General features: G+C 49.4%; 1 protein-coding gene across 5 annotated transcripts in view; it reads left to right on the top strand.

The window, feature by feature from the left end:
* The window catches only part of LOC129851348 (sarcolemmal membrane-associated protein-like), a 199,886-nt gene that overhangs the window by 102,428 nt on the left and 74,870 nt on the right, over positions 1-22,588 (top strand). For all 5 annotated transcript variants that reach the window (XM_055917818.1, XM_055917817.1, XM_055917821.1 and 2 more), the window contains 2 exons: positions 4,168-4,368; positions 9,339-9,644. In XM_055917818.1, coding sequence (XP_055773793.1) covers positions 4,168-4,368; positions 9,339-9,644 — 507 coding nt within the window. The remainder of the gene's footprint in view (positions 1-4,167; positions 4,369-9,338; positions 9,645-22,588) is intronic.

Here is a 22,588-nt window from a genome sequence, read left to right as displayed (position 1 = left end):
GGACTAGTAACCGAAAGGTTGCAAGATCGAATCCCGAGCCGACAAGGTACAAATCTGTCGTTCTGTCCCTGAACAAGGCTGTTAAACCCACTTTTACCTGGTAGGCCGTCATTGAAAATAAGAATTTGTTATTAACTGACTTGCCTAGTTAAATAAAGGTAAAATAAAAAAAGATTGACACTCAATTTGCCATGTCAGTAAAAAAATGTACATTGGTAAGTTAATCTTGCCCGGTTATCTAAACTTGTAGTAATCATTGCCAAATATCAAATGTTATTGGTCGCGTACACATTATGCAGATGTAATCGCGGATGTAGCGGTTCTATTCCTGTGTGCTGCGTTGTGGAGCACGTTCCCTAGGCAACCTTGGGAACACCTTGCTTGTTTCAGCAAGGAGTAACAAAGTTTTATCATGTTGTAAAGGGTCCATGTTACCGCAGAAACGGTCTCGACCACACGCCCGGCCGTCCCATCTTCAGTCACCTGTTTTAAAATAAAAATAAATGGATTTGTCTGGAGGAGGGAGGGGTGAACTCTGACTGAGTGGCTGCTGGAGGGATTAGGGTTGGGGTGGTGGACCCTGACGGAGTGGCTGCTGGAGGGGTTGGGGTGGTGGACCCTGATGGAGTGGCTGCTGCTATAGGGATTAGGGTTGGGGTGGTGGACCCTGATGGAGTGGCTGCTGGAGGGATTAGGGTTGGGGTGGTGGACCCTGACGGAGTGGCTGCTGGAGGGGTTGGGGTGGTGGACCCTGATGGAGTGGCTGCTGCTATAGGGATTAGGGTTGGGGTGGTGGACCCTGATGGAGTGGCTGCTGCTATAGGGATTAGGGTTGGGGTGGTGGACCCTGATGGAGTGGCTGCTGCTATAGGGATTAGGGTTGAGGTGGTGGACCCTGATGGAGTGGCTGCTGCTATAGGGATTAGGGTTGGGGTGGTGGACCCTGATGGAGTGGCTGCTGCTATAGGGATTAGGGTTGGGGTGGTGGACCCTGATGGAGTGGCTGCTGGAGGGGTTGGGGTGGTGGACCCTGATGGAGTGGCTGCTGCTATAGGGATTAGGGTTGGGGTGGTGGACCCTGATGGAGGGGCTGCTGCTATAGGGATTAGGGTTGGGGTGGTGGACCCTGATGGAGGGGCTGCTGCTATAGGGATTAGGGTTGGGGTGGTGGACCCTGATGGAGTGGCTGCTGCTATAGGGATTAGGGTTGGGGTGGTGGACCCTGATGGAGTGGCTGCTGGAGGGATTAGGGTTGAGGTGGTGGACCCTGATGGAGTGGCTGCTGGAGGGGTTGGGGTGGTGGACCCTGATGGAGTGGCTGCTGGAGGGATTAGGGTTGAGGTGGTGGACCCTGATGGAGTGGCTGCTGGAGGGATTAGGGTTGAGGTGGTGGACCCTGATGGAGTGGCTGCTGGAGGGATTAGGGTTGGGGTGGTGGACCCTGATGGAGTGGCTGCTGGAGGGGTTGGGGTTGAGGTGGTGGACCCTGATGGAGTGGCTGCTGCTATAGGGATTAGGGTTGGGGTGGTGGACCCTGATGGAGGGGCTGCTGCTATAGGGATTAGGGTTGAGGTGGTGGACCCTGATGGAGTGGCTGCTGCTATAGGGATTAGGGTTGAGGTGGTGGACCCTGACTGAGTAGCTGCTGGAGGGATTAGGGTTGGGGTGGTGGACCCTGATGGAGTGGCTGCTGCTATAGGGATTAGGGTTGAGGTGGTGGACCCTGATGGAGTGGCTGCTGCTATAGGGATTAGGGTTGGGGTGGTGGACCCTGATGGAGTGGCTGCTGGAGGGATTAGGGTTGAGGTGGTGGACCCTGATGGAGTGGCTGCTGCTATAGGGATTAGGGTTGGGGTGGTGGACCCTGATGGAGTGGCTGCTGCTATAGGGATTAGGGTTGGGGTGGTGGACCCTGATGGAGTGGCTGCTGCTATAGGGATTAGGGTTGAGGTGGTGGACCCTGATGGAGTGGCTGCTGGAGGGATTAGGGTTGAGGTGGTGGACCCTGATGGAGTGGCTGCTGCTATAGGGATTAGGGTTGGGGTGGTGGACCCTGATGGAGTGGCTGCTGCTATAGGGATTAGGGTTGGGGTGGTGGACCCTGATGGAGTGGCTGCTGGGGGGATTAGGGTTGGGGTGGTGGACCCTGATGGAGTGGCTGCTGGAGGGATTAGGGTTGGTGTGGTGGACCCTGACGGAGTGGCTGCTGGAGGGATTAGGGTTGGGGTGGTGGACCCTGATGGAGTAGCTGCTGGGGGGATTAGGGTTGGGGTGGTGGACCCTGATGGAGTGGCTGCTGGAGGGGTTGGGGTGGTGGACCCTGATGGAGTGGCTGCTGGGGGGATTAGGGTTGGGGTGGTGGACCCTGATGGAGTGGCTGCTGGAGGGGTTGGGGTGGTGGACCCTGATGGAGTGGCTGCTGGAGGGGTTGAGGTGGTGGACCCTGACTGAGTGGCTGCTGGAGGGATTAGGGTTGGGGTGGTGGACCCTGATGGAGTGGCTGCTGCTATAGGGATTAGGGTTGGGGTGGTGGACCCTGATGGAGTGGCTGCTGGAGGGGTTGAGGTGGTGGACCCTGATGGAGTGGCTGCTGGAGGGGTTGAGGTGGTGGACCCTGATGGAGTGGCTGCTGGAGGGGTTGAGGTGGTGGACCCTGATGGAGTGGCTGCTGGAGGGGTTGAGGTGGTGGACCCTGACTGAGTGGCTGCTGGAGGGATTAGGGTTGGGGTGGTGGACCCTGACGGAGTGGCTGCTGGAGGGGTTGAGGTGGTGGACCCTGACGGAGTGGCTGCTGGAGGGGTTGAGGTGGTGGACCCTGATGGAGTGGCTGCTGGAGGGGTTGAGGTGGTGGACCCTGATGGAGTGGCTGCTGGAGGGGTTGAGGTGGTGGACCCTGACGGAGTGGCTGCTGGAGGGGGTAGGGTTACAGGGTGGTGGACCCTGACGGAGTAGCTGTTGGAGGGGGTCGGGTTACAGGGTGGTGGACCCTGACGGAGTAGCTGCTGGAGGGGTTGGGGTGGTGGACCCTGATGGAGTGGCTGCTGGAGGGGTTGGGGTTGAGGTGGTGGACCCTGATGGAGTAGCTGCTGGAGGGGGTAGGGTTACAGGGTGGTGGACCCTGACGGAGTAGCTGCTGGAGGGGGTCGGGTTACAGGGGGGTGGAAACGCTCTTCCAACATTTTCCCCAAGTGCAAAAAATTTCATGGAAGGACCGGAGTGGGTAAGGGTACGAATGGGCTGGTCGAGGAGTGGGTCCCCATCTGAAAGGACTTAAAATACTCCCACGCGGACCGGTATTAATTAGGGACTGAGGCCGAGCCATGGTTGATTATTCATCACTGTAGTGTGTCACAAATAATTTAAGCAACAGGCAGCCAGCCACGTGGCTATACAGATACGGTACAGATGTCCGTATCTAGGCTTGGCGATATACCGTATGCTGGGGTATTTCTAAATACCGACATCTCGCAGAGATGTTTGCTACGCCAGTGCGTGTAACTATTCAGTGAAGTATAACTAAGAAATCTAAGAAGTGTGAAATTATCCTGCTCAGGGCTCCAGCTATGCATGTGGTTTGTTAACTTGCTAGCTGTCAAGATCAAGCTTCTTGGTAACAGCTGAGATGTTCAACCCCCTCCTGGATCCAGATCCCTGTCTTATTTTAAATAGCGCTTCTTCTGTACACATTGGGGAATACCATATACCTCTGTATGGTACAGAACCGGTATTTTTTTTATTTTTTTTTTATTTAACCTTTATTTAACCAGGTAGGCAAATTGAGAACACGTTCTCATTTACAATTGCGACCTGGCCAAGATAAAGCAAAGCAGTTCGACACATACAACAACACATAGTTACACATGGAGTAAAAACAAACATATAGTCAATAATACAGTGAAAAACAGAACCGGTATGACGGTATGGACATCTCCACACTGCCCAACCCTATCCAGAACTTCCTGATCAATGATGAAAACATAAATACACAACTGACTTTGATTAGAAGTGTTTCTGTGGCCTGGGTGGCCTTTTCAATCTAAGCCCCAGCCTCTGCATTACAGCTGCCAGCATGGGTTCAGATCCCACCGACCCGCTCTAGCACCCTCATCTCTTTACTTTCCTCTATGCCTATATCTAACTTTATCCCACCTGTCCATCCCGGTCTAGATGAGCTGCGGATGGCCAACCTGGAGCCTAGGGACAGAGAGCAGGTGATTCACCACCTCCACAAAGAACTGCTGGAGACCCAGGAGTTGGCCAACACAGGCAAGCAGAAGTGTCTGGAGCTCCAGGCCTTACTGGAAGAGGAGAGGAGGAGTAACAAGCAGCAGACTGAGGAGTCAGCCAAGCAGATCCAGTACCTACAGAGTGAGTATAGTACTGATCAGTACCTGCAGAGGGAGTATAGTACGGATCAGTACCTGCAGAGGGAGTATAGTACGGATCAGTACCTGCAGAGGGAGTATAGTACGGATCAGTACCTGCAGAGGGAGTATAGTACTGATCAGTACCTACAGAGTGAGTAAAGTACAGACCAGTACCTACAGAGTGAGTATAGTACCGATCGGTACCTGCAGAGGGAGTAGAGTTAACCTTGGGGCGACAGGTAGCCTAGTGGTTAGAGCGTTGGACTAGTAATAAACTGAAAGGTTCCTAGATCGAGTCCCCGAGCTGACAAGGTAAAAATCTGTCGTTCTGCCCCTGAACAAGGCAGTTAACCCACTGTTCCTAGGCCGTCATTGAAAATACGAATTTGCTCTTAACTGACTTGCCTAGTTAAATAAAATAAAAACTATGACTTGGATCACATACACACACACACATACAATGCCTTTGGAAAGTATTCAGACCCCTTGACTTTTTCTAAATTTTGTTACGCTACAACCTTATTCTAAAATTAGGATTTATTTCTCATCAATCGACACACAACAACCCAAAATGACAAAGCGAATACGTTTTTAGACATTTTTGCAAATGTATTAAATATAAATATTATAATATAAGTATTCAGACCCTTTGAATTGAGCTCAGGTGCATCTTGTTTCCATTGATCATCCTTAAGATGATTGGACATGATTCTGAAAGGAAAGCCCATGTCTATATAAGGTCACACAGTTGACGGTGCAGGTCAGAGCTAAAACCAAGCAAGGAGATTGAAGGAATTGTCCGTAGAGCTCCGAGACAGGATTGTGTCGATGTACAGATCTGGGGAAGGGTACCAAAAAAATGTCTGCAGCTTTGAAGGTCCCCAAGAACATAGTGGCCTACATCATTCTTAAATTGAAGAAGTTTGGAACCACCAAGACTCTTCCTAGAGCTGGTCGCCCGGCCAAACTAAGCAATCGGTGTAGAACGGCATTGGTCAGGGAGGTGACCAAGCACCCAATGGTCACCCTGACAGAGCTCCAGAGTTCCTCTGTGGAGATGGGAGAACCTTCCAGAAGGACAACCATCTCTGCAGCACTCCACCACTCAGGCCTTTATGGTAGAGTGGCCAGACGGAAGCCACTCCTCAGTAAAAGGCACGACAGCCCGTTTGGAGTTTGACCAAAAGGCACCTAAAGCACTCTGACTGTGAGAAACAACATTCTCTGGTCTGATGAAACCAAGATTGAACTCTTTGGCCTGACTGCAAAGCGTCACGTCTGGATAAACTTGGCACCATCCCTACGGTGAAGCATGGTGGTGGCAGCATCATGCTGTGGGGATGTTTTTCAGTGGCAAGCACTGGGAGACTAGTCAGGATCGAGGGAAAGATGAACGGAGCAAAGCACAGAGAGATCCTTGATGAAAACCTGCTCCAGAGCGCTCAGGACCTCCGACTGAGGTGAAGTTTCACCTTCCAACAGGACAACGACCCTAAGCACACAGCCAAGACAACGCAGGAGTGGCTTCGGGACATGTCTCTGAATGTCTTTGAGTTGCCCAGCCAGACCCCGGACTTGAACCCGATCTAACATCTCTGGAGAGACCTGAAAATAGCTGTGCAGCGATGCTCCCCATCCAACCTGACAGAGCTTGAGAGGATCTGCAGAGAAGAATGGGAGAAACTCCCCAAATACAGGTGTGCCAAGCGCGTAGCGTCATACCCAAGAAGAATCGAGGCTGTAATCGCTGGCAAAGGTGCTTCAACAAAGTACTGAGTAAATTGTTTCAGTTGTTTAGTTTTTTTTTTATAAAACAATTTTAAATTTCTGCCATGCTAGAGTCAACTGTAAGTGCTGTTATTGTGAAGTGTAAACGTCCAGGAGCAACAACGGCTAAGCCGCGAAGTGGTAGGCCACACAAACTCACCGAACGGGACCGCTGTGTTCTGGAGCGTGTTTGTCTTCGGGTTGGAACACTCACTACGTTGCTTCCAAAGAATTGTTCGTCGGGAGCTTCATGAAATGGATTTCCATGGCCGAGCAGCCGCACACAAGCCTAAGATCACCATGCGCAATGCCAAGCATCGGCTGGAGTGGTGTAAAGCTTGCCACCATTGGACTCTGGAGCAGTGAAAACGTATTTTCTGGAGTAATGAATCACTCACCATCTGGCAGTCCGATGGACAAATCTGGGTTTGGCGGATGCCTGGTGAACGCTACCTGCCCGACTGCATAGTGCCAACTGTAAAGTTTGGTGGACTAGGAATAATGGTCTGTGGCTGTTTTTCATGGTTCAGGCCCCTTTGTTCCAGTGAAGGGAAATCTTAGCGCTTCAGCAGGAAATTACATTCTAGACGATTCTGTGCTTCCAACTTTGTGGCAACAGTTTGGGGAAGGCCCTTTCCTGTTTCAGCATGACAATTCCCATGTGCACAAAGTGAGGTTGTCTGGTGGAAAGCCTGAAGAGTGGAGGCTGTTATAGCAGTATATGGGGGGACCAACTCTATGTTAATGCCCAAGATTTTGGAATGAGATGTTCGAAGAGCAGGTGTCAACATACTTTTGGCCTTGTAGTGTACACTGAGTGTACAAAACATGAAGGACATCTTCCTATTAACGAGTTGCACTCAGAACAGCCTCAATTCAATTTGTCGGGTCATGGACTCTACAAGGTGTCGAGCGTTCCACAGGGATGCTGGCCTGTGTTGCCTCCAATGCTTCCCACAGTTGTGTCAAGTTGGTTGGAGGTCCTTTGGGTGGAGGACCATTCTTGATACACACGGGGAAACTGTTGAGCGTTATAAACCCAGTAGCTCTGCAGTTCTGGAAAACAAACCGGTTCGCCTGGCACCTACTACTATTCACCCTCATGGTCCCGTGTGGCTCAGTTGGTAGAGCATGGCGCTTGCAACGCCAGGGTTGTGGGTTCAATTCCCACGGGAGGACCAGGGTTCAATTCCCACGGGGGGACCAGGATGAATATGTATGAACTTTCCAATTTGTAAGTCGCTCTGGATAAGAGCGTCTGCTAAATGACTTAAATGTAAAATGTAAATGAATGGCACATGTACACAATCCATGTCTCAATTATCAAAAGGCTTAAAAATCCATCTTTAACCCCGTCTCCTCCCCTTCAGCTACACTGATTTGAAGTGGATTTAACAGGTGACATCAATAACGGATCATAGAATTCACTTGGTCAGTGTATGTCATGAAAGAGTTGTTCTATTATATCGTGTATACCATCTGTTTCCAGGTCAGTTGGGGGAGAGATGTTCTATATTATCTATGTGTATATGACAGTATATACCATCTGTTTCCAGGTCAGTTGGGGGAGAGATGTCCTATATTATCTATGTGTATATGACAGTATATACCATCTGTTTCCAGGTCAGTTGGGGGAGAGATGTTCTATATTATCTATGTGTATATGACAGTATATACCATCTGTTTCCAGGTCAGTTGGGGGAGAGATGTCCTATATTATCTATGTCTTTATGACAGTATATACCATCTGTTTCCAGGTCAGTTGGGGGAGAGATGTCCTATATTATCTATGTGTATATGACAGTGTATACCATCTGTTTCCAGGTCAGTTGGGGGAGAGATGTCCTATATTATCTAGTGTATATGACAGTATATACCATCTGTCTCCAGGTCAGTTGGGGGAGAGATGTCCTATATTATCTATGTCTTTATGACAGTGTATACCATCTGTTTCCAGGTCAGTTGGGGGAGAGATGTTCTATATTATCTAGTGTATATGACAGTATATACCATCTGTCTCCAGGTCAGTTGGGGGAGAGATGTCCTATATTATCTATGTCTTTATGACAGTATATCCCATCTGTTTCCAGGTCAGTTGGGGCAGAGATGTTCTATATTATCTATGTGTATATGACAGTATATACCATCTGTTTCCAGGTCAGTTGGGGGAGAGATGTCCTATATTATCTAGTGTATATGACAGTGTATACCATCTGTTTCCAGGTCAGTTGGGGGAGAGATGTCCTATATTATCTATGTGTATATGACAGTATATACCATCTGTTTCCAGGTCAGTTGGGGGAGAGATGTCCTATATTATCTAGTGTATATGACAGTGTATACCATCTGTTTCCAGGTCAGTTGGGGGAGAGATGTCCTATATTATCTAGTGTATATGACAGTATATACCATCTGTTTCCAGGTCAGTTGGGGGAGAGATGTCCTATATTATCTATGTGTATATGACAGTATATACCATCTGTTTCCAGGTCAGTTGGGGGAGAGATGTCCTATATTATCTATTGTATATGACAGTATATACCATCTGTTTCCAGGTCAGTTGGGGGAGAGATGTTCTACACTGCTCAAAAAAATAAAGGGAACACTTAAACAACACAATGTAACTCCAAGTCAATCACACTTCTGTGAAATCAAACTGTCCACTTAGGAAGCAACACTGATTGACAATAAATTTCACATGCTGTTGTGCAAATGGAATAGACAAAAGGTGGAAATTATAGGCAATTAGTAAGACACCCCCCAAAACAGGAGTGATTCTGCAGGTGGTGACCACAGACCACTTCTCAGTTCCTATGCTTCCTGGCTGATGTTTTTGTCACTTTTGAATGCTGGCGGTGCTTTCACTCTAGTGGTAGCATGAGACGGAGTCTACAACCCACACAAGTGGCTCAGGTAGTGCAGTTCATCCAGGATGGCACATCAATGCGAGCTGTGGAAAAAAGGTTTGCTGTGTCTGTCAGCGTATTGTCCAGAGCATGGAGGCGCTACCAGGAGACAGGCCAGTACATCAGGAGACGTGGAGGAGGCCGTAGGAGGGCAACAACCCAGCAGCAGGACCGCTACCTCCGCCTTTGTGCAAGGAGGTGCACTGCCAGAACCCTGCAAAATGACCTCCAGCAGGCCACAAATGTGCATGTGTCTATTATCTATGTGTATATGACAGTATATACCATCTGTTTCCAGGTCAATTGGGGAAGCTAGCGGTAGACATGGAGGAGCTGAAGGAGCAAAGAGAGAGCAGCGTCAGCAGCACACAGGAGGAGCTGTACTCGGCTCAGGAGGAGGTGCTAGTTCTCCACCACGCCATGGAGGCCGCCACGGCCGAGAGGGAGCGAGACATCGCCGCCCTGCAGAGGGACCTGGGAGGTGTCACGGCCGAGCTGGAGAAGTGGCGTCAGGCTGCGTCCAAATACGAACAGGAGATCAACTCCCTGCAGGCCACCTTCCAACAGCAGAGCCTGCACCAGCAGAGTACTAACGATCTACAAGGTACGATACTATACTAAACCTAATCACTGACCCCTAACCCTTCCAACAGCAGATACGATACTATGTTAATCTAACTTCAAAAAGTAAGGAGCACCAACAAAAAAAAGAAGAAAGGCAAATGACTGTCCTGACATGTTTAATTGTCATCAGTCCAGTTTGCTGTTGCACTTTTCAATACGACGATGATTAAAACTTGTTTTATTTCTAATGTCTGGCTCACTCTAGTGGTGATGTAGAACACGTCACCAGACTCTAGTGGTGATGTAGAACACGTCACCAGACTCTAGTGGTGATGTAGAACACGTCACCAGACTCTCTAGTGGTGATGTAGAACACGTCACCAGACTCTAGTGGTGATGTAGAACACATCACCAGACTCTAGCGGTGATGTAGAACACGTCACCAGACTCTCTAGTGGTGATGTAGAACACGTCACCAGACTCTAGTGGTGATGTAGAACACGTCACCAGACTCTCTAGTGGTGATGTAGAACACGTCACCAGACTCTAGTGGTGATGTAGAACACGTCACCAGACTCTCTAGCGGTGATGTAGAACACGTCACCAGACTCTCTAGCGGTGATGTAGAACACGTCACCAGACTCTCTAGTGGTGATGTAGAACACGTCACCAGACTCTCTAGCGGTGATGTAGAACACGTCACCAGACACTCTAGTGGTGATGTAGAACACGTCACCAGACTCTCTAGTGGTGATGTAGAACACGTCACCAGACTCTAGTGGTGATGTAGAACACGTCACCAGACTCTCTAGTGGTGATGTAGAACACGTCACCAGACTCTAGTGGTGATGTAGAACACGTCACTAGACTCTCTAGTGGTGATGTAGAACACGTCACCAGACTCTAGTGGTGATGTAGAACACGTCACCAGACTCTCTAGTGGTGATGTAGAACACGTCACCAGACTCTCTAGTGGTGATGTAGAACACGTCACTAGACTCTAGTGGTGATGTAGAACACGTCACCAGACTCTCTAGTGGTGATGTAGAACACGTCACCAGACTCTCTAGTGGTGATGTAGAACACGTCACCAGACTCTCTAGTGGTGATGTAGAACACGTCACCAGACTCTCTAGCGGTGATGTAGAACACGTCACCAGACTCTCTAGTGGTGATGTAGAACACGTCACCAGACTCTAGTGGTGATGTAGAACACGTCACTAGACTCTCTAGTGGTGATGTAGAACACGTCACCAGACTCTAGTGGTGATGTAGAACACGTCACCAGACTCTCTAGTGGTGATGTAGAACACGTCACTAGACTCTCTAGTGGTGATGTAGAACACGTCACCAGACTCTCTAGTGGTGATGTAGAACACGTCACCAGACTCTCTAGTGGTGATGTAGAACACGTCACCAGACTCTCTAGTGGTGATGTAGAACACGTCACCAGACTCTCTAGTGGTGATGTAGAACACGTCACCAGACTCTCTAGTGGTGATGTAGAACACGTCACCAGACTCTCTAGTGGTGATGTAGAACACGTCACCAGACTCTCTAGTGGTGATGTAGAACACGTCACCAGACTCTCTAGTGGTGATGTAGAACACGTCACCAGACTCTCTAGTGGTGATGTAGAACACGTCACCAGACTCTCTAGTGGTGATGTAGAACACGTCACCAGACTCTAGTGGTGATGTAGAACACGTCACCAGACTCTCTAGTGGTGATGTAGAACACGTCACCAGACTCTCTAGTGGTGATGTAGAACACGTCACCAGACTCTCTAGTGGTGATGTAGAACACGTCACCAGACTCTCTAGTGGTGATGTAGAACACGTCACTAGACTCTCTAGTGGTGATGTAGAACACATTACATTTACATTTACATTTAAGTCATTTAGCAGACGCTCTTATCCAGAGCGACTTACAAATTGGTGCATTCACCTTATGACATCCAGTGGAACAGCCACTTTACAATAGTGCATCAGATCTTTTAAGGGAGGGGGGGGGGGGGGGGGGGCAGAAGGATTGCTTTATCCTAGGTATTCCTTGAAGAGGTGGGGTTTCAGGTGTCTCCGGAAGGTGGTGATTGACTCCGCTGTCCTGGCGTCGTGAGGGAGTTTGTTCCACCATTGGGGGGCCAGAGCAGCGAACAGTTTTGACTGGGCTGAGCGGGAACTGTACTTCCTCAGTGGTAGGGAGGCGAGCAGGCCAGAGGTGGATGAACGCAGTGCCCTTGTTTGGGTGTAGGGCCTGATCAGAGCCTGAAGGTACTGAGGTGCCGTTCCCCTCACAGCTCCGTAGGCAAGCACCATGGTCTTGTAGCGGATGCGAGCTTCAACTGGAAGCCAGTGGAGAGAGCGGAGGAGCGGGGTGACGTGAGAGAACTTGGGAAGGTTGAACACCAGACGGGCTGCGGCGTTCTGGATGAGTTGTAGGGGTTTAATGGCACAGGCAGGGAGCCCAGCCAGCAGCGAGTTGCAGTAATCCAGACGGGAGATGACAAGTGCCTGGATTAGGACCTGCGCCGCTTCCTGTGTGAGGCAGGGTCGTACTCTGCGGATGTTGTAGAGCATGAACCTACAGGAACGGGCCACCGCCTTGATGTTGGTGGAGAACGACAGGGTGTTGTCCAGGATCACGCCAAGGTTCTTAGCGCTCTGGGAGGAGGACACAATGGAGTTGTCGACCGTGATGGCGAGATCATGGAACGGACAGTCCTTCCCCGGGAGGAAGAGCAGCTCCGTCTTGCCGAGGTTCAGCTTGAGGTGGTGATCCGTCATCCACACTGATATGTCTGCCAGACATGCAGAGATGCGATTCGCCACCTGGTCATCAGAAGGGGGAAAGGAGAAGATTAATTGTGTGTCGTCTGCATAGCAATGATAGGAGAGACCATGTGAGGTTATGACAGAGCCAAGTGACTTGGTGTATAGCGAGAATAGGAGAGGGCCTAGAACAGAGCCCTGGGGGACACCAGTGGTGAGAGCGCGTGGTGAGGAGACAGATTCTCGCCACGCCACCTGGTAGGAGCGACCTGTCAGGTAGGACGCAATCCAAGCGTGGGCCGTGCCGGAGATGCCCAACTCGGAGAGGGTGGAGAGGAGGATCTGATGGTTCACAGTATCGAAGGCAGCCGATAGGTCTAGAAGGATGAGAGCAGAGGAGAGAGAGTTAGCTTTAGCAGTGCGGAGCGCCTCCGTGATACAGAGAAGAGCAGTCTCAGTTGAGTGACTAGTCTTGAAACCTGACTGATTTGGATCAAGAAGGTCATTCTGAGAGAGATAGCAGGAGAGCTGGCCAAGGACGGCACGTTCAAGAGTTTTGGAGAGAAAAGAAAGAAGGGATACTGGTCTGTAGTTGTTGACATCGGAGGGATCGAGTGTAGGTTTTTTCAGAAGGGGTGCAACTCTCGCTCTCTTGAAGACGGAAGGGACGTAGCCAGCGGTCAAGGATGAGTTGATGAGCGAGGTGAGGTAAGGTAGAAGGTCTCCGGAAATGGTCTGGAGAAGAGAGGAGGGGATAGGGTCAAGCGGGCAGGTTGTTGGGCGGCCGGCCGTCACAAGACGCGAGATTTCATCTGGAGAGAGAGGGGAGAAAGAGGTCAAAGCACAGGGTTGGGCAGTGTGAGCAGAACCAGCGGTGTCGTTTGACTTAGCGAACGAGGATCGGATGTCGTCGACCTTCTTTTCAAAATGGTTGACGAAGTCGTCTGCAGAGAGGGAGGAGGGGGGGGGGAGGGGGAGGAGGATTCAGGAGGGAGGAGAAGGTGGCAAAGAGCTTCCTAGGGTTAGAGGCAGATGCTTGGAATTTAGAGTGGTAGAAAGTGGCTTTAGCAGCAGAGACAGAAGAGGAAAATGTAGAGAGGAGGGAGTGAAAGGATGCCAGGTCCGCAGGGAGGCGAGTTTTCCTCCATTTCCGCTCGGCTGCCCGGAGCCCTGTTCTGTGAGCTCGCAATGAGTCGTCGAGCCACGGAGCGGGAGGGGAGGACCGAGCCGGCCTGGAGGATAGGGGACATAGAGAGTCAAAGGATGCAGAAAGGGAGGAGAGGAGGGTTGAGGAGGCAGAATCAGGAGATAGGTTGGAGAAGGTTTGGGCAGAGGGAAGAGATGATAGGATGGAAGAGGAGAGAGTAGCGGGGGAGAGAGAGCGGAGGTTGGGACGGCGCGATACCATCCGAGTAGGGGCAGTGTGGGAAGTGTTGGATGAGAGCGAGAGGGAGAAGGATACAAGGTAGTGGTCGGAGACTTGGAGGGGAGTTGCAATGAGGTTAGTGGAAGAACAGCATCTAGTAAAGATGAGGTCAAGCGTATTGCCTGCCTTGTGAGTAGGGGGGGAAGGTGAGAGGGTGAGGTCAAAAGAGGAGAGGAGTGGAAAGAAGGAGGCAGAGAGGAATGAGTCAAAGGTAGACATGGGGAGGTTAAAGTCACCCAGAACTGTGAGAGGTGAGCCGTCCTCAGGAAAGGAGCTTATCAAGGCATCAAGCTCATTGATGAACTCTCCAAGGGAACCTGGAGGGCGATAAATGATAAGGATGTTAAGCTTGAAAGGGCTGGTAACTGTGACAGCATGGAATTCAAAGGAGGCGATAGACAGATGGGTAAGGGGAGAAAGAGAGAATGACCACTTGGGAGAGATGAGGATCCCGGTGCCACCACCCCGCTGACCAGAAGGTCTCGGGGTGTGCGAGAACACGTGGGCAGACGAAGAGAGAGCAGTAGGAGTAGCAGTGTTATCTGTGGTGAGCCATGTTTCCGTCAGTGCCAGGAAGTCGAGGGACTGGAGGGACGCATAGGCTGAGATGAGCTCTGCCTTGTTGGCCGCAGATCGGCAGTTCCAGAGGCTACCGGAGACCTGGAACTCCACGTGGGTCGTGCGGGCTGGGACCACCAGGTTAGGGTGGGCGCGGCCACGCGGTGCGAAGCGTTTGTATGGTCTGTGCAGAGAGGAGAGAACAGGGATAGACAGACACATGGTTGACAGGCTACAGAAGAGGCTACGCTAATGCAAAGGAGATTAGAATGACAAGTGGGCTACACGTCTCGAATGTTCAGAAAGTTAAGCTTACGTTGCAAAAAATAAGAATAAAATACAAGATCTTATTGACTAAAATGATATAGTACTGCTGGCTGGTGAAGTAGCCTGGCTAGCAGTGGCTACGTTGTTGAAAGTGAAGCTGGCTAGGTAACCTCGACAATTTCACTAAATTTCTCTAAACTACACAATTATCATGGATACAAGGACAGGAAAGACAACTAGCTAACACTACGCTAATCAAGTCGTTCCTATTGTAATGTAAGTTTCTACAGTGCTGCTATTCGGTAGAAGTTGGCTAGCTAGCAGTGTTGGCTAGGTAGGAGGACGGCAGCGCGGGAGGCGAAAAATAGCTGGCTAGCTAACCGATAATTACTCAAAGCTACACAATTATCTTAGATAGAAAGATAGCAAAGAAAACTATGTAGCTAGCTAACACTACACAAGTCAAGTCGTTCCGTTGTAATGTAATCGTTTCTACAGTGCTGCTAATCGGTGGCTAGCTGGCTAGCTAGCAGGGTTGACTACGTTACGTTAGGGCGAGAATACCTGGCTAGCGAACCTCAGCGAACCTTGATAACTACACAATTATCACCGATACAAAGACGGCTATGTAGCCAGCTAAGTAGCTAGCTAAGATCGAACAAATACAAATCAAAGATAGCAAAGACAACTGTGTAGTCAGCCAACACTACACTGATCAAGTCGTTCCGTTGTAATGCACTCGTTTCTACAATGCTGCTATTCGGTGGCAAGCTGGCTAGCTAGCAGTGTTTGGCTACGTTGCGTTATGTTAGGGCGAAAATAGCTGGCTGGCGAACCTCAATAACTACACAATTATGTTTGATGCAAAGACGGCTATGTAGCTAGCTAAGATCAAACAAATCAAACCGTTGTACTGTAGTGAAAATGAAAATCAGACCGTTGTACTATAATGAAAAGTTTATACTACTATTCGGTAGACGGTGGACGTTTGCTAGCTACTGGGCAGATAGCAGTGTGGACTACGATAGACGACGGAATACGATAATTACGCAATTATCTTTTATACACAGACGGCTAAGTAGCTAGCTAAGAAGAAATTGCTAAGGTTAGACAAATTAAACCGTTGTACTATAATGAAATGTAATGAAAATGAAATGAAAATTTATACTACCTGCAGAGCGAATGCAAATGCGACCGCTCGCTCCAAACCGGAGCAAGACCGGAGCACCACATCTCTAGTGGTGATGTAGAACACGTCACCAGACTCTCTAGTGGTGATGTAGAACACGTCACCAGACTCTAGTGGTGATGTAGAACACGTCACCAGACTCTCTAGTGGTGATGTAGAACACGTCACCAGACTCTCTAGTGGTGATGTAGAACACGTCACCAGACTCTCTAGTGGTGATGTAGAACACGTCACCAGACTCTAGTGGTGATGCAGAACACGTCACTAGACTCTCTAGTGGTGATGTAGAACACGTCACCAGACTCTCTAGTGGTGATGTAGAACACGTCACCAGACTCTAGTGGTGATGTAGAACACGTCACTAGACTCTCTAGTGGTGATGTAGAACACGTCACCAGACTCTCTAGTGGTGATGTAGAACACGTCACCAGACTCTAGTGGTGATGTAGAACACGTCACCAGACTCTCTAGTGGTGATGTAGAACACGTCACCAGACTCTCTAGCGGTGATGTAGAACACGTCACCAGACTCTCTAGCGGTGATGTAGAACACGTCACCAGACTCTAGCGGTGATGTAGAACACGTCACCAGACTCTCTAGTGGTGATGTAGAACACGTCACCAGACTCTAGTGGTGATGTAGAACACGTCACCAGACTCTCTAGTGGTGATGTAGAACACGTCACCAGACTCTAGTGGTGATGTAGAACACGTCACTAGACTCTCTAGTGGTGATGTAGAACACGTCACCAGACTCTCTAGTGGTGATGTAGAACACGTCACTAGACTCTCTAGTGGTGATGTAGAACACGTCACCAGACTCTCTAGTGGTGATGTAGAACACGTCACCAGACTCTCTAGTGGTGATGTAGAACACGTCACCAGACTCTCTAGTGGTGATGTAGAACACGTCACCAGACTCTCTAGTGGTGATGTAGAACACGTCACCAGACTCTCTAGCGGTGATGTAGAACACGTCACCAGACTCTCTAGCGGTGATGTAGAACACGTCACTAGACTCTCTATTGGTGATGTAGAACACGTCACTAGACTCTCTAGTGGTGATGGAGAACACGTCACTAGACTAGTGGTGATGGAGAACACGTCACCAGACTCTCTAGTGGTGATGTAGAACACGTCACTAGACTCTCTAGTGGTGATGTAGAACACGTCACCAGACTCTCTAGTGGTGATGTAGAACACGTCACCAGACTCTCTAGTGGTGATGTAGAACACGTCACTAGACTCTCTAGTGGTGATGTAGAACACGTCACTAGACTCTCTAGTGGTGATGTAGAACACGTCACCAGACTCTCTAGTGGTGATGTAGAACACGTCACCAGACTCTCTAGTGGTGATGTAGAACACGTCACCAGACTCTCTAGTGGTGATGTAGAACACGTCACCAGACTCTCTAGTGGTGATGTAGAACACGTCACCAGACTCTCTAGTGGTGATGTAGAACACGTCACCAGACTCTAGTGGTGATGTAGAACACGTCACCAGACTCTCTAGTGGTGATGTAGAACACGTCACCAGACTCTAGTGGTGATGTAGAACACGTCACCAGACTCTAGTGGTGATGTAGAACACGTCACCAGACTCTAGTGGTGATGTAGAACACGTCACCAGACTCTCTAGTGGTGATGTAGAACACGTCACCAGACTCTCTAGTGGTGATGTAGAACACGTCACCAGACTCTCTAGTGGTGATGTAGAACACGTCACCAGACTCTAGTGGTGATGTAGAACACGTCACTAGACTCTCTAGTGGTGATGTAGAACACGTCACCAGACTCTCTAGTGGTGATGTAGAACACGTCACCAGACTCTAGTGGTGATGTAGAACACGTCACTAGACTCTCTAGTGGTGATGTAGAACACGTCACCAGACTCTAGTGGTGATGTAGAACACGTCACCAGACTCTCTAGCGGTGATGTAGAACACGTCACCAGACTCTCTAGCGGTGATGTAGAACACGTCACCAGACTCTCTAGCGGTGATGTAGAACACGTCACCAGACTCTAGCGGTGATGTAGAACACGTCACCAGACTCTCTAGTGGTGATGTAGAACACGTCACCAGACTCTAGTGGTGATGTAGAACACGTCACCAGACTCTCTAGTGGTGATGTAGAACACGTCACCAGACTCTAGTGGTGATGTAGAACACGTCACCAGACTCTCTAGTGGTGATGTAGAACACGTCACCAGACTCTCTAGTGGTGATGTAGAACACGTCACCAGACTCTCTAGTGGTGATGTAGAACACGTCACCAGACTCTCTAGCGGTGATGTAGAACACGTCACCAGACTCTCTAGCGGTGATGTAGAACACGTCACCAGACTCTAGCGGTGATGTAGAACACGTCACCAGACTCTCTAGTGGTGATGTAGAACACGTCACCAGACTCTAGTGGTGATGTAGAACACGTCACTAGACTCTCTAGTGGTGATGTAGAACACGTCACCAGACTCTCTAGTGGTGATGTAGAACACGTCACCAGACTCTCTAGTGGTGATGTAGAACACGTCACCAGACTCTCTAGTGGTGATGTAGAACACGTCACCAGACTCTCTAGTGGTGATGTAGAACACGTCACCAGACTCTCTAGTGGTGATGTAGAACACGTCACCAGACTCTCTAGTGGTGATGTAGAACACGTCACCAGACTCTCTAGTGGTGATGTAGAACACGTCACCAGACTCTCTAGTGGTGATGTAGAACACGTCACCAGACTCTAGTGGTGATGTAGAACACGTCACCAGACTCTCTAGTGGTGATGTAGAACACGTCACCAGACTCTCTAGCGGTGATGTAGAACACGTCACCAGACTCTCTAGCGGTGATGTAGAACACGTCACTAGACTCTCTATTGGTGATGTAGAACACGTCACTAGACTCTCTAGTGGTGATGGAGAACACGTCACTAGACTCTCTAGTGGTGATGGAGAACACGTCACCAGACTCTCTAGTGGTGATGTAGAACACGTCACTAGACTCTCTAGTGGTGATGTAGAACACGTCACCAGACTCTCTAGTGGTGATGTAGAACACGTCACCAGACTCTCTAGTGGTGATGTAGAACACGTCACTAGACTCTCTAGTGGTGATGTAGAACACGTCACTAGACTCTCTAGTGGTGATGTAGAACACGTCACCAGACTCTCTAGTGGTGATGTAGAACACGTCACCAGACTCTCTAGTGGTGATGTAGAACACGTCACCAGACTCTCTAGTGGTGATGTAGAACACGTCACCAGACTCTCTAGTGGTGATGTAGAACACGTCACCAGACTCTCTAGTGGTGATGTAGAACACGTCACCAGACTCTAGTGGTGATGTAGAACACGTCACCAGACTCTCTAGTGGTGATGTAGAACACGTCACCAGACTCTAGTGGTGATGTAGAACACGTCACCAGACTCTAGTGGTGATGTAGAACACGTCACCAGACTCTAGTGGTGATGTAGAACACGTCACCAGACTCTAGTGGTGATGTAGAACACGTCACCAGACTCTCTAGTGGTGATGTAGAACACGTCACCAGACTCTCTAGTGGTGATGTAGAACACGTCACCAGACTCTCTAGTGGTGATGTAGAACACGTCACCAGACTCTAGTGGTGATGTAGAACACGTCACTAGACTCTCTAGTGGTGATGTAGAACACGTCACCAGACTCTCTAGTGGTGATGTAGAACACGTCACCAGACTCTAGTGGTGATGTAGAACACGTCACTAGACTCTCTAGTGGTGATGTAGAACACGTCACCAGACTCTAGTGGTGATGTAGAACACGTCACCAGACTCTCTAGCGGTGATGTAGAACACGTCACCAGACTCTCTAGCGGTGATGTAGAACACGTCACCAGACTCTCTAGCGGTGATGTAGAACACGTCACCAGACTCTAGCGGTGATGTAGAACACGTCACCAGACTCTCTAGTGGTGATGTAGAACACGTCACCAGACTCTAGTGGTGATGTAGAACACGTCACCAGACTCTCTAGTGGTGATGTAGAACACGTCACCAGACTCTAGTGGTGATGTAGAACACGTCACCAGACTCTCTAGTGGTGATGTAGAACACGTCACCAGACTCTCTAGTGGTGATGTAGAACACGTCACTAGACTCTCTAGTGGTGATGTAGAACACGTCACTAGACTCTCTAGTGGTGATGTAGAACACGTCACCAGACTCTCTAGTGGTGATGTAGAACACGTCACCAGACTCTCTAGTGGTGATGTAGAACACGTCACCAGACTCTCTAGTGGTGATGTAGAACACGTCACCAGACTCTCTAGTGGTGATGTAGAACACGTCACCAGACTCTAGTGGTGATGTAGAACACGTCACTAGACTTTCTAGTGGTGATGTAGAACACGTCACCAGACTCTCTAGTGGTGATGTAGAACACGTCACCAGACTCTAGTGGTGATGTAGAACACGTCACTAGACTCTCTAGTGGTGATGTAGAACACGTCACCAGACACTAGTGGTGATGTAGAACACGTCACCAGACTCTAGCGGTGATGTAGAACACGTCACCAGACTCTCTAGTGGTGATGTAGAACACGTCACCAGACTCTAGTGGTGATGTAGAACACGTCACTAGACTCTCTAGTGGTGATGTAGAACACGTCACCAGACTCTCTAGTGGTGATGTAGAACACGTCACCAGACTCTCTAGTGGTGATGTAGAACACGTCACCAGACTCTCTAGTGGTGATGTAGAACACGTCACCAGACTCTCTAGTGGTGATGTAGAACACGTCACCAGACTCTCTAGTGGTGATGTAGAACACGTCACCAGACTCTCTAGTGGTGATGTAGAACACGTCACCAGACTCTCTAGTGGTGATGTAGAACACGTCACCAGACTCTCTAGTGGTGATGTAGAACACGTCACCAGACTCTAGTGGTGATGTAGAACACGTCACCAGACTCTCTAGTGGTGATGTAGAACACGTCACCAGACTCTCTAGCGGTGATGTAGAACACGTCACCAGACTCTCTAGCGGTGATGTAGAACACGTCACTAGACTCTCTATTGGTGATGTAGAACACGTCACTAGACTCTCTAGTGGTGATGGAGAACACGTCACTAGACTCTCTAGTGGTGATGGAGAACACGTCACCAGACTCTCTAGTGGTGATGTAGAACACGTCACTAGACTCTCTAGTGGTGATGTAGAACACGTCACCAGACTCTCTAGTGGTGATGTAGAACACGTCACCAGACTCTCTAGTGGTGATGTAGAACACGTCACTAGACTCTCTAGTGGTGATGTAGAACACGTCACTAGACTCTCTAGTGGTGATGTAGAACACGTCACCAGACTCTCTAGTGGTGATGTAGAACACGTCACCAGACTCTCTAGTGGTGATGTAGAACACGTCACCAGACTCTCTAGTGGTGATGTAGAACACGTCACCAGACTCTCTAGTGGTGATGTAGAACACGTCACCAGACTCTCTAGTGGTGATGTAGAACACGTCACCAGACTCTAGTGGTGATGTAGAACACGTCACCAGACTCTCTAGTGGTGATGTAGAACACGTCACCAGACTCTAGTGGTGATGTAGAACACGTCACCAGACTCTAGTGGTGATGTAGAACACGTCACCAGACTCTAGTGGTGATGTAGAACACGTCACCAGACTCTCTAGTGGTGATGTAGAACACGTCACCAGACTCTCTAGTGGTGATGTAGAACACGTCACCAGACTCTCTAGTGGTGATGTAGAACACGTCACCAGACTCTAGTGGTGATGTAGAACACGTCACTAGACTCTCTAGTGGTGATGTAGAACACGTCACCAGACTCTCTAGTGGTGATGTAGAACACGTCACCAGACTCTAGTGGTGATGTAGAACACGTCACTAGACTCTCTAGTGGTGATGTAGAACACGTCACCAGACTCTAGTGGTGATGTAGAACACGTCACCAGACTCTCTAGCGGTGATGTAGAACACGTCACCAGACTCTCTAGCGGTGATGTAGAACACGTCACCAGACTCTCTAGCGGTGATGTAGAACACGTCACCAGACTCTAGCGGTGATGTAGAACACGTCACCAGACTCTCTAGTGGTGATGTAGAACACGTCACCAGACTCTAGTGGTGATGTAGAACACGTCACCAGACTCTCTAGTGGTGATGTAGAACACGTCACCAGACTCTAGTGGTGATGTAGAACACGTCACCAGACTCTCTAGTGGTGATGTAGAACACGTCACCAGACTCTCTAGTGGTGATGTAGAACACGTCACTAGACTCTCTAGTGGTGATGTAGAACACGTCACTAGACTCTCTAGTGGTGATGTAGAACACGTCACCAGACTCTCTAGTGGTGATGTAGAACACGTCACCAGACTCTCTAGTGGTGATGTAGAACACGTCACCAGACTCTCTAGTGGTGATGTAGAACACGTCACCAGACTCTCTAGTGGTGATGTAGAACACGTCACCAGACTCTAGTGGTGATGTAGAACACGTCACTAGACTTTCTAGTGGTGATGTAGAACACGTCACCAGACTCTCTAGTGGTGATGTAGAACACGTCACCAGACTCTAGTGGTGATGTAGAACACGTCACTAGACTCTCTAGTGGTGATGTAGAACACGTCACCAGACACTAGTGGTGATGTAGAACACGTCACCAGACTCTCTAGCGGTGATGTAGAACACGTCACCAGACTCTCTAGCGGTGATGTAGAACACGTCACCAGACTCTCTAGCGGTGATGTAGAACACGTCACCAGACTCT

This window comes from Salvelinus fontinalis, chromosome 3 (assembly GCF_029448725.1).
Source record: "Salvelinus fontinalis isolate EN_2023a chromosome 3, ASM2944872v1, whole genome shotgun sequence".
In the NCBI taxonomy this organism is placed as follows: domain Eukaryota; kingdom Metazoa; phylum Chordata; class Actinopteri; order Salmoniformes; family Salmonidae; genus Salvelinus; species Salvelinus fontinalis.
Note: the sequence above shows the minus strand (reverse complement) of the source record. Positions and strands in the feature narration are given on the sequence as shown.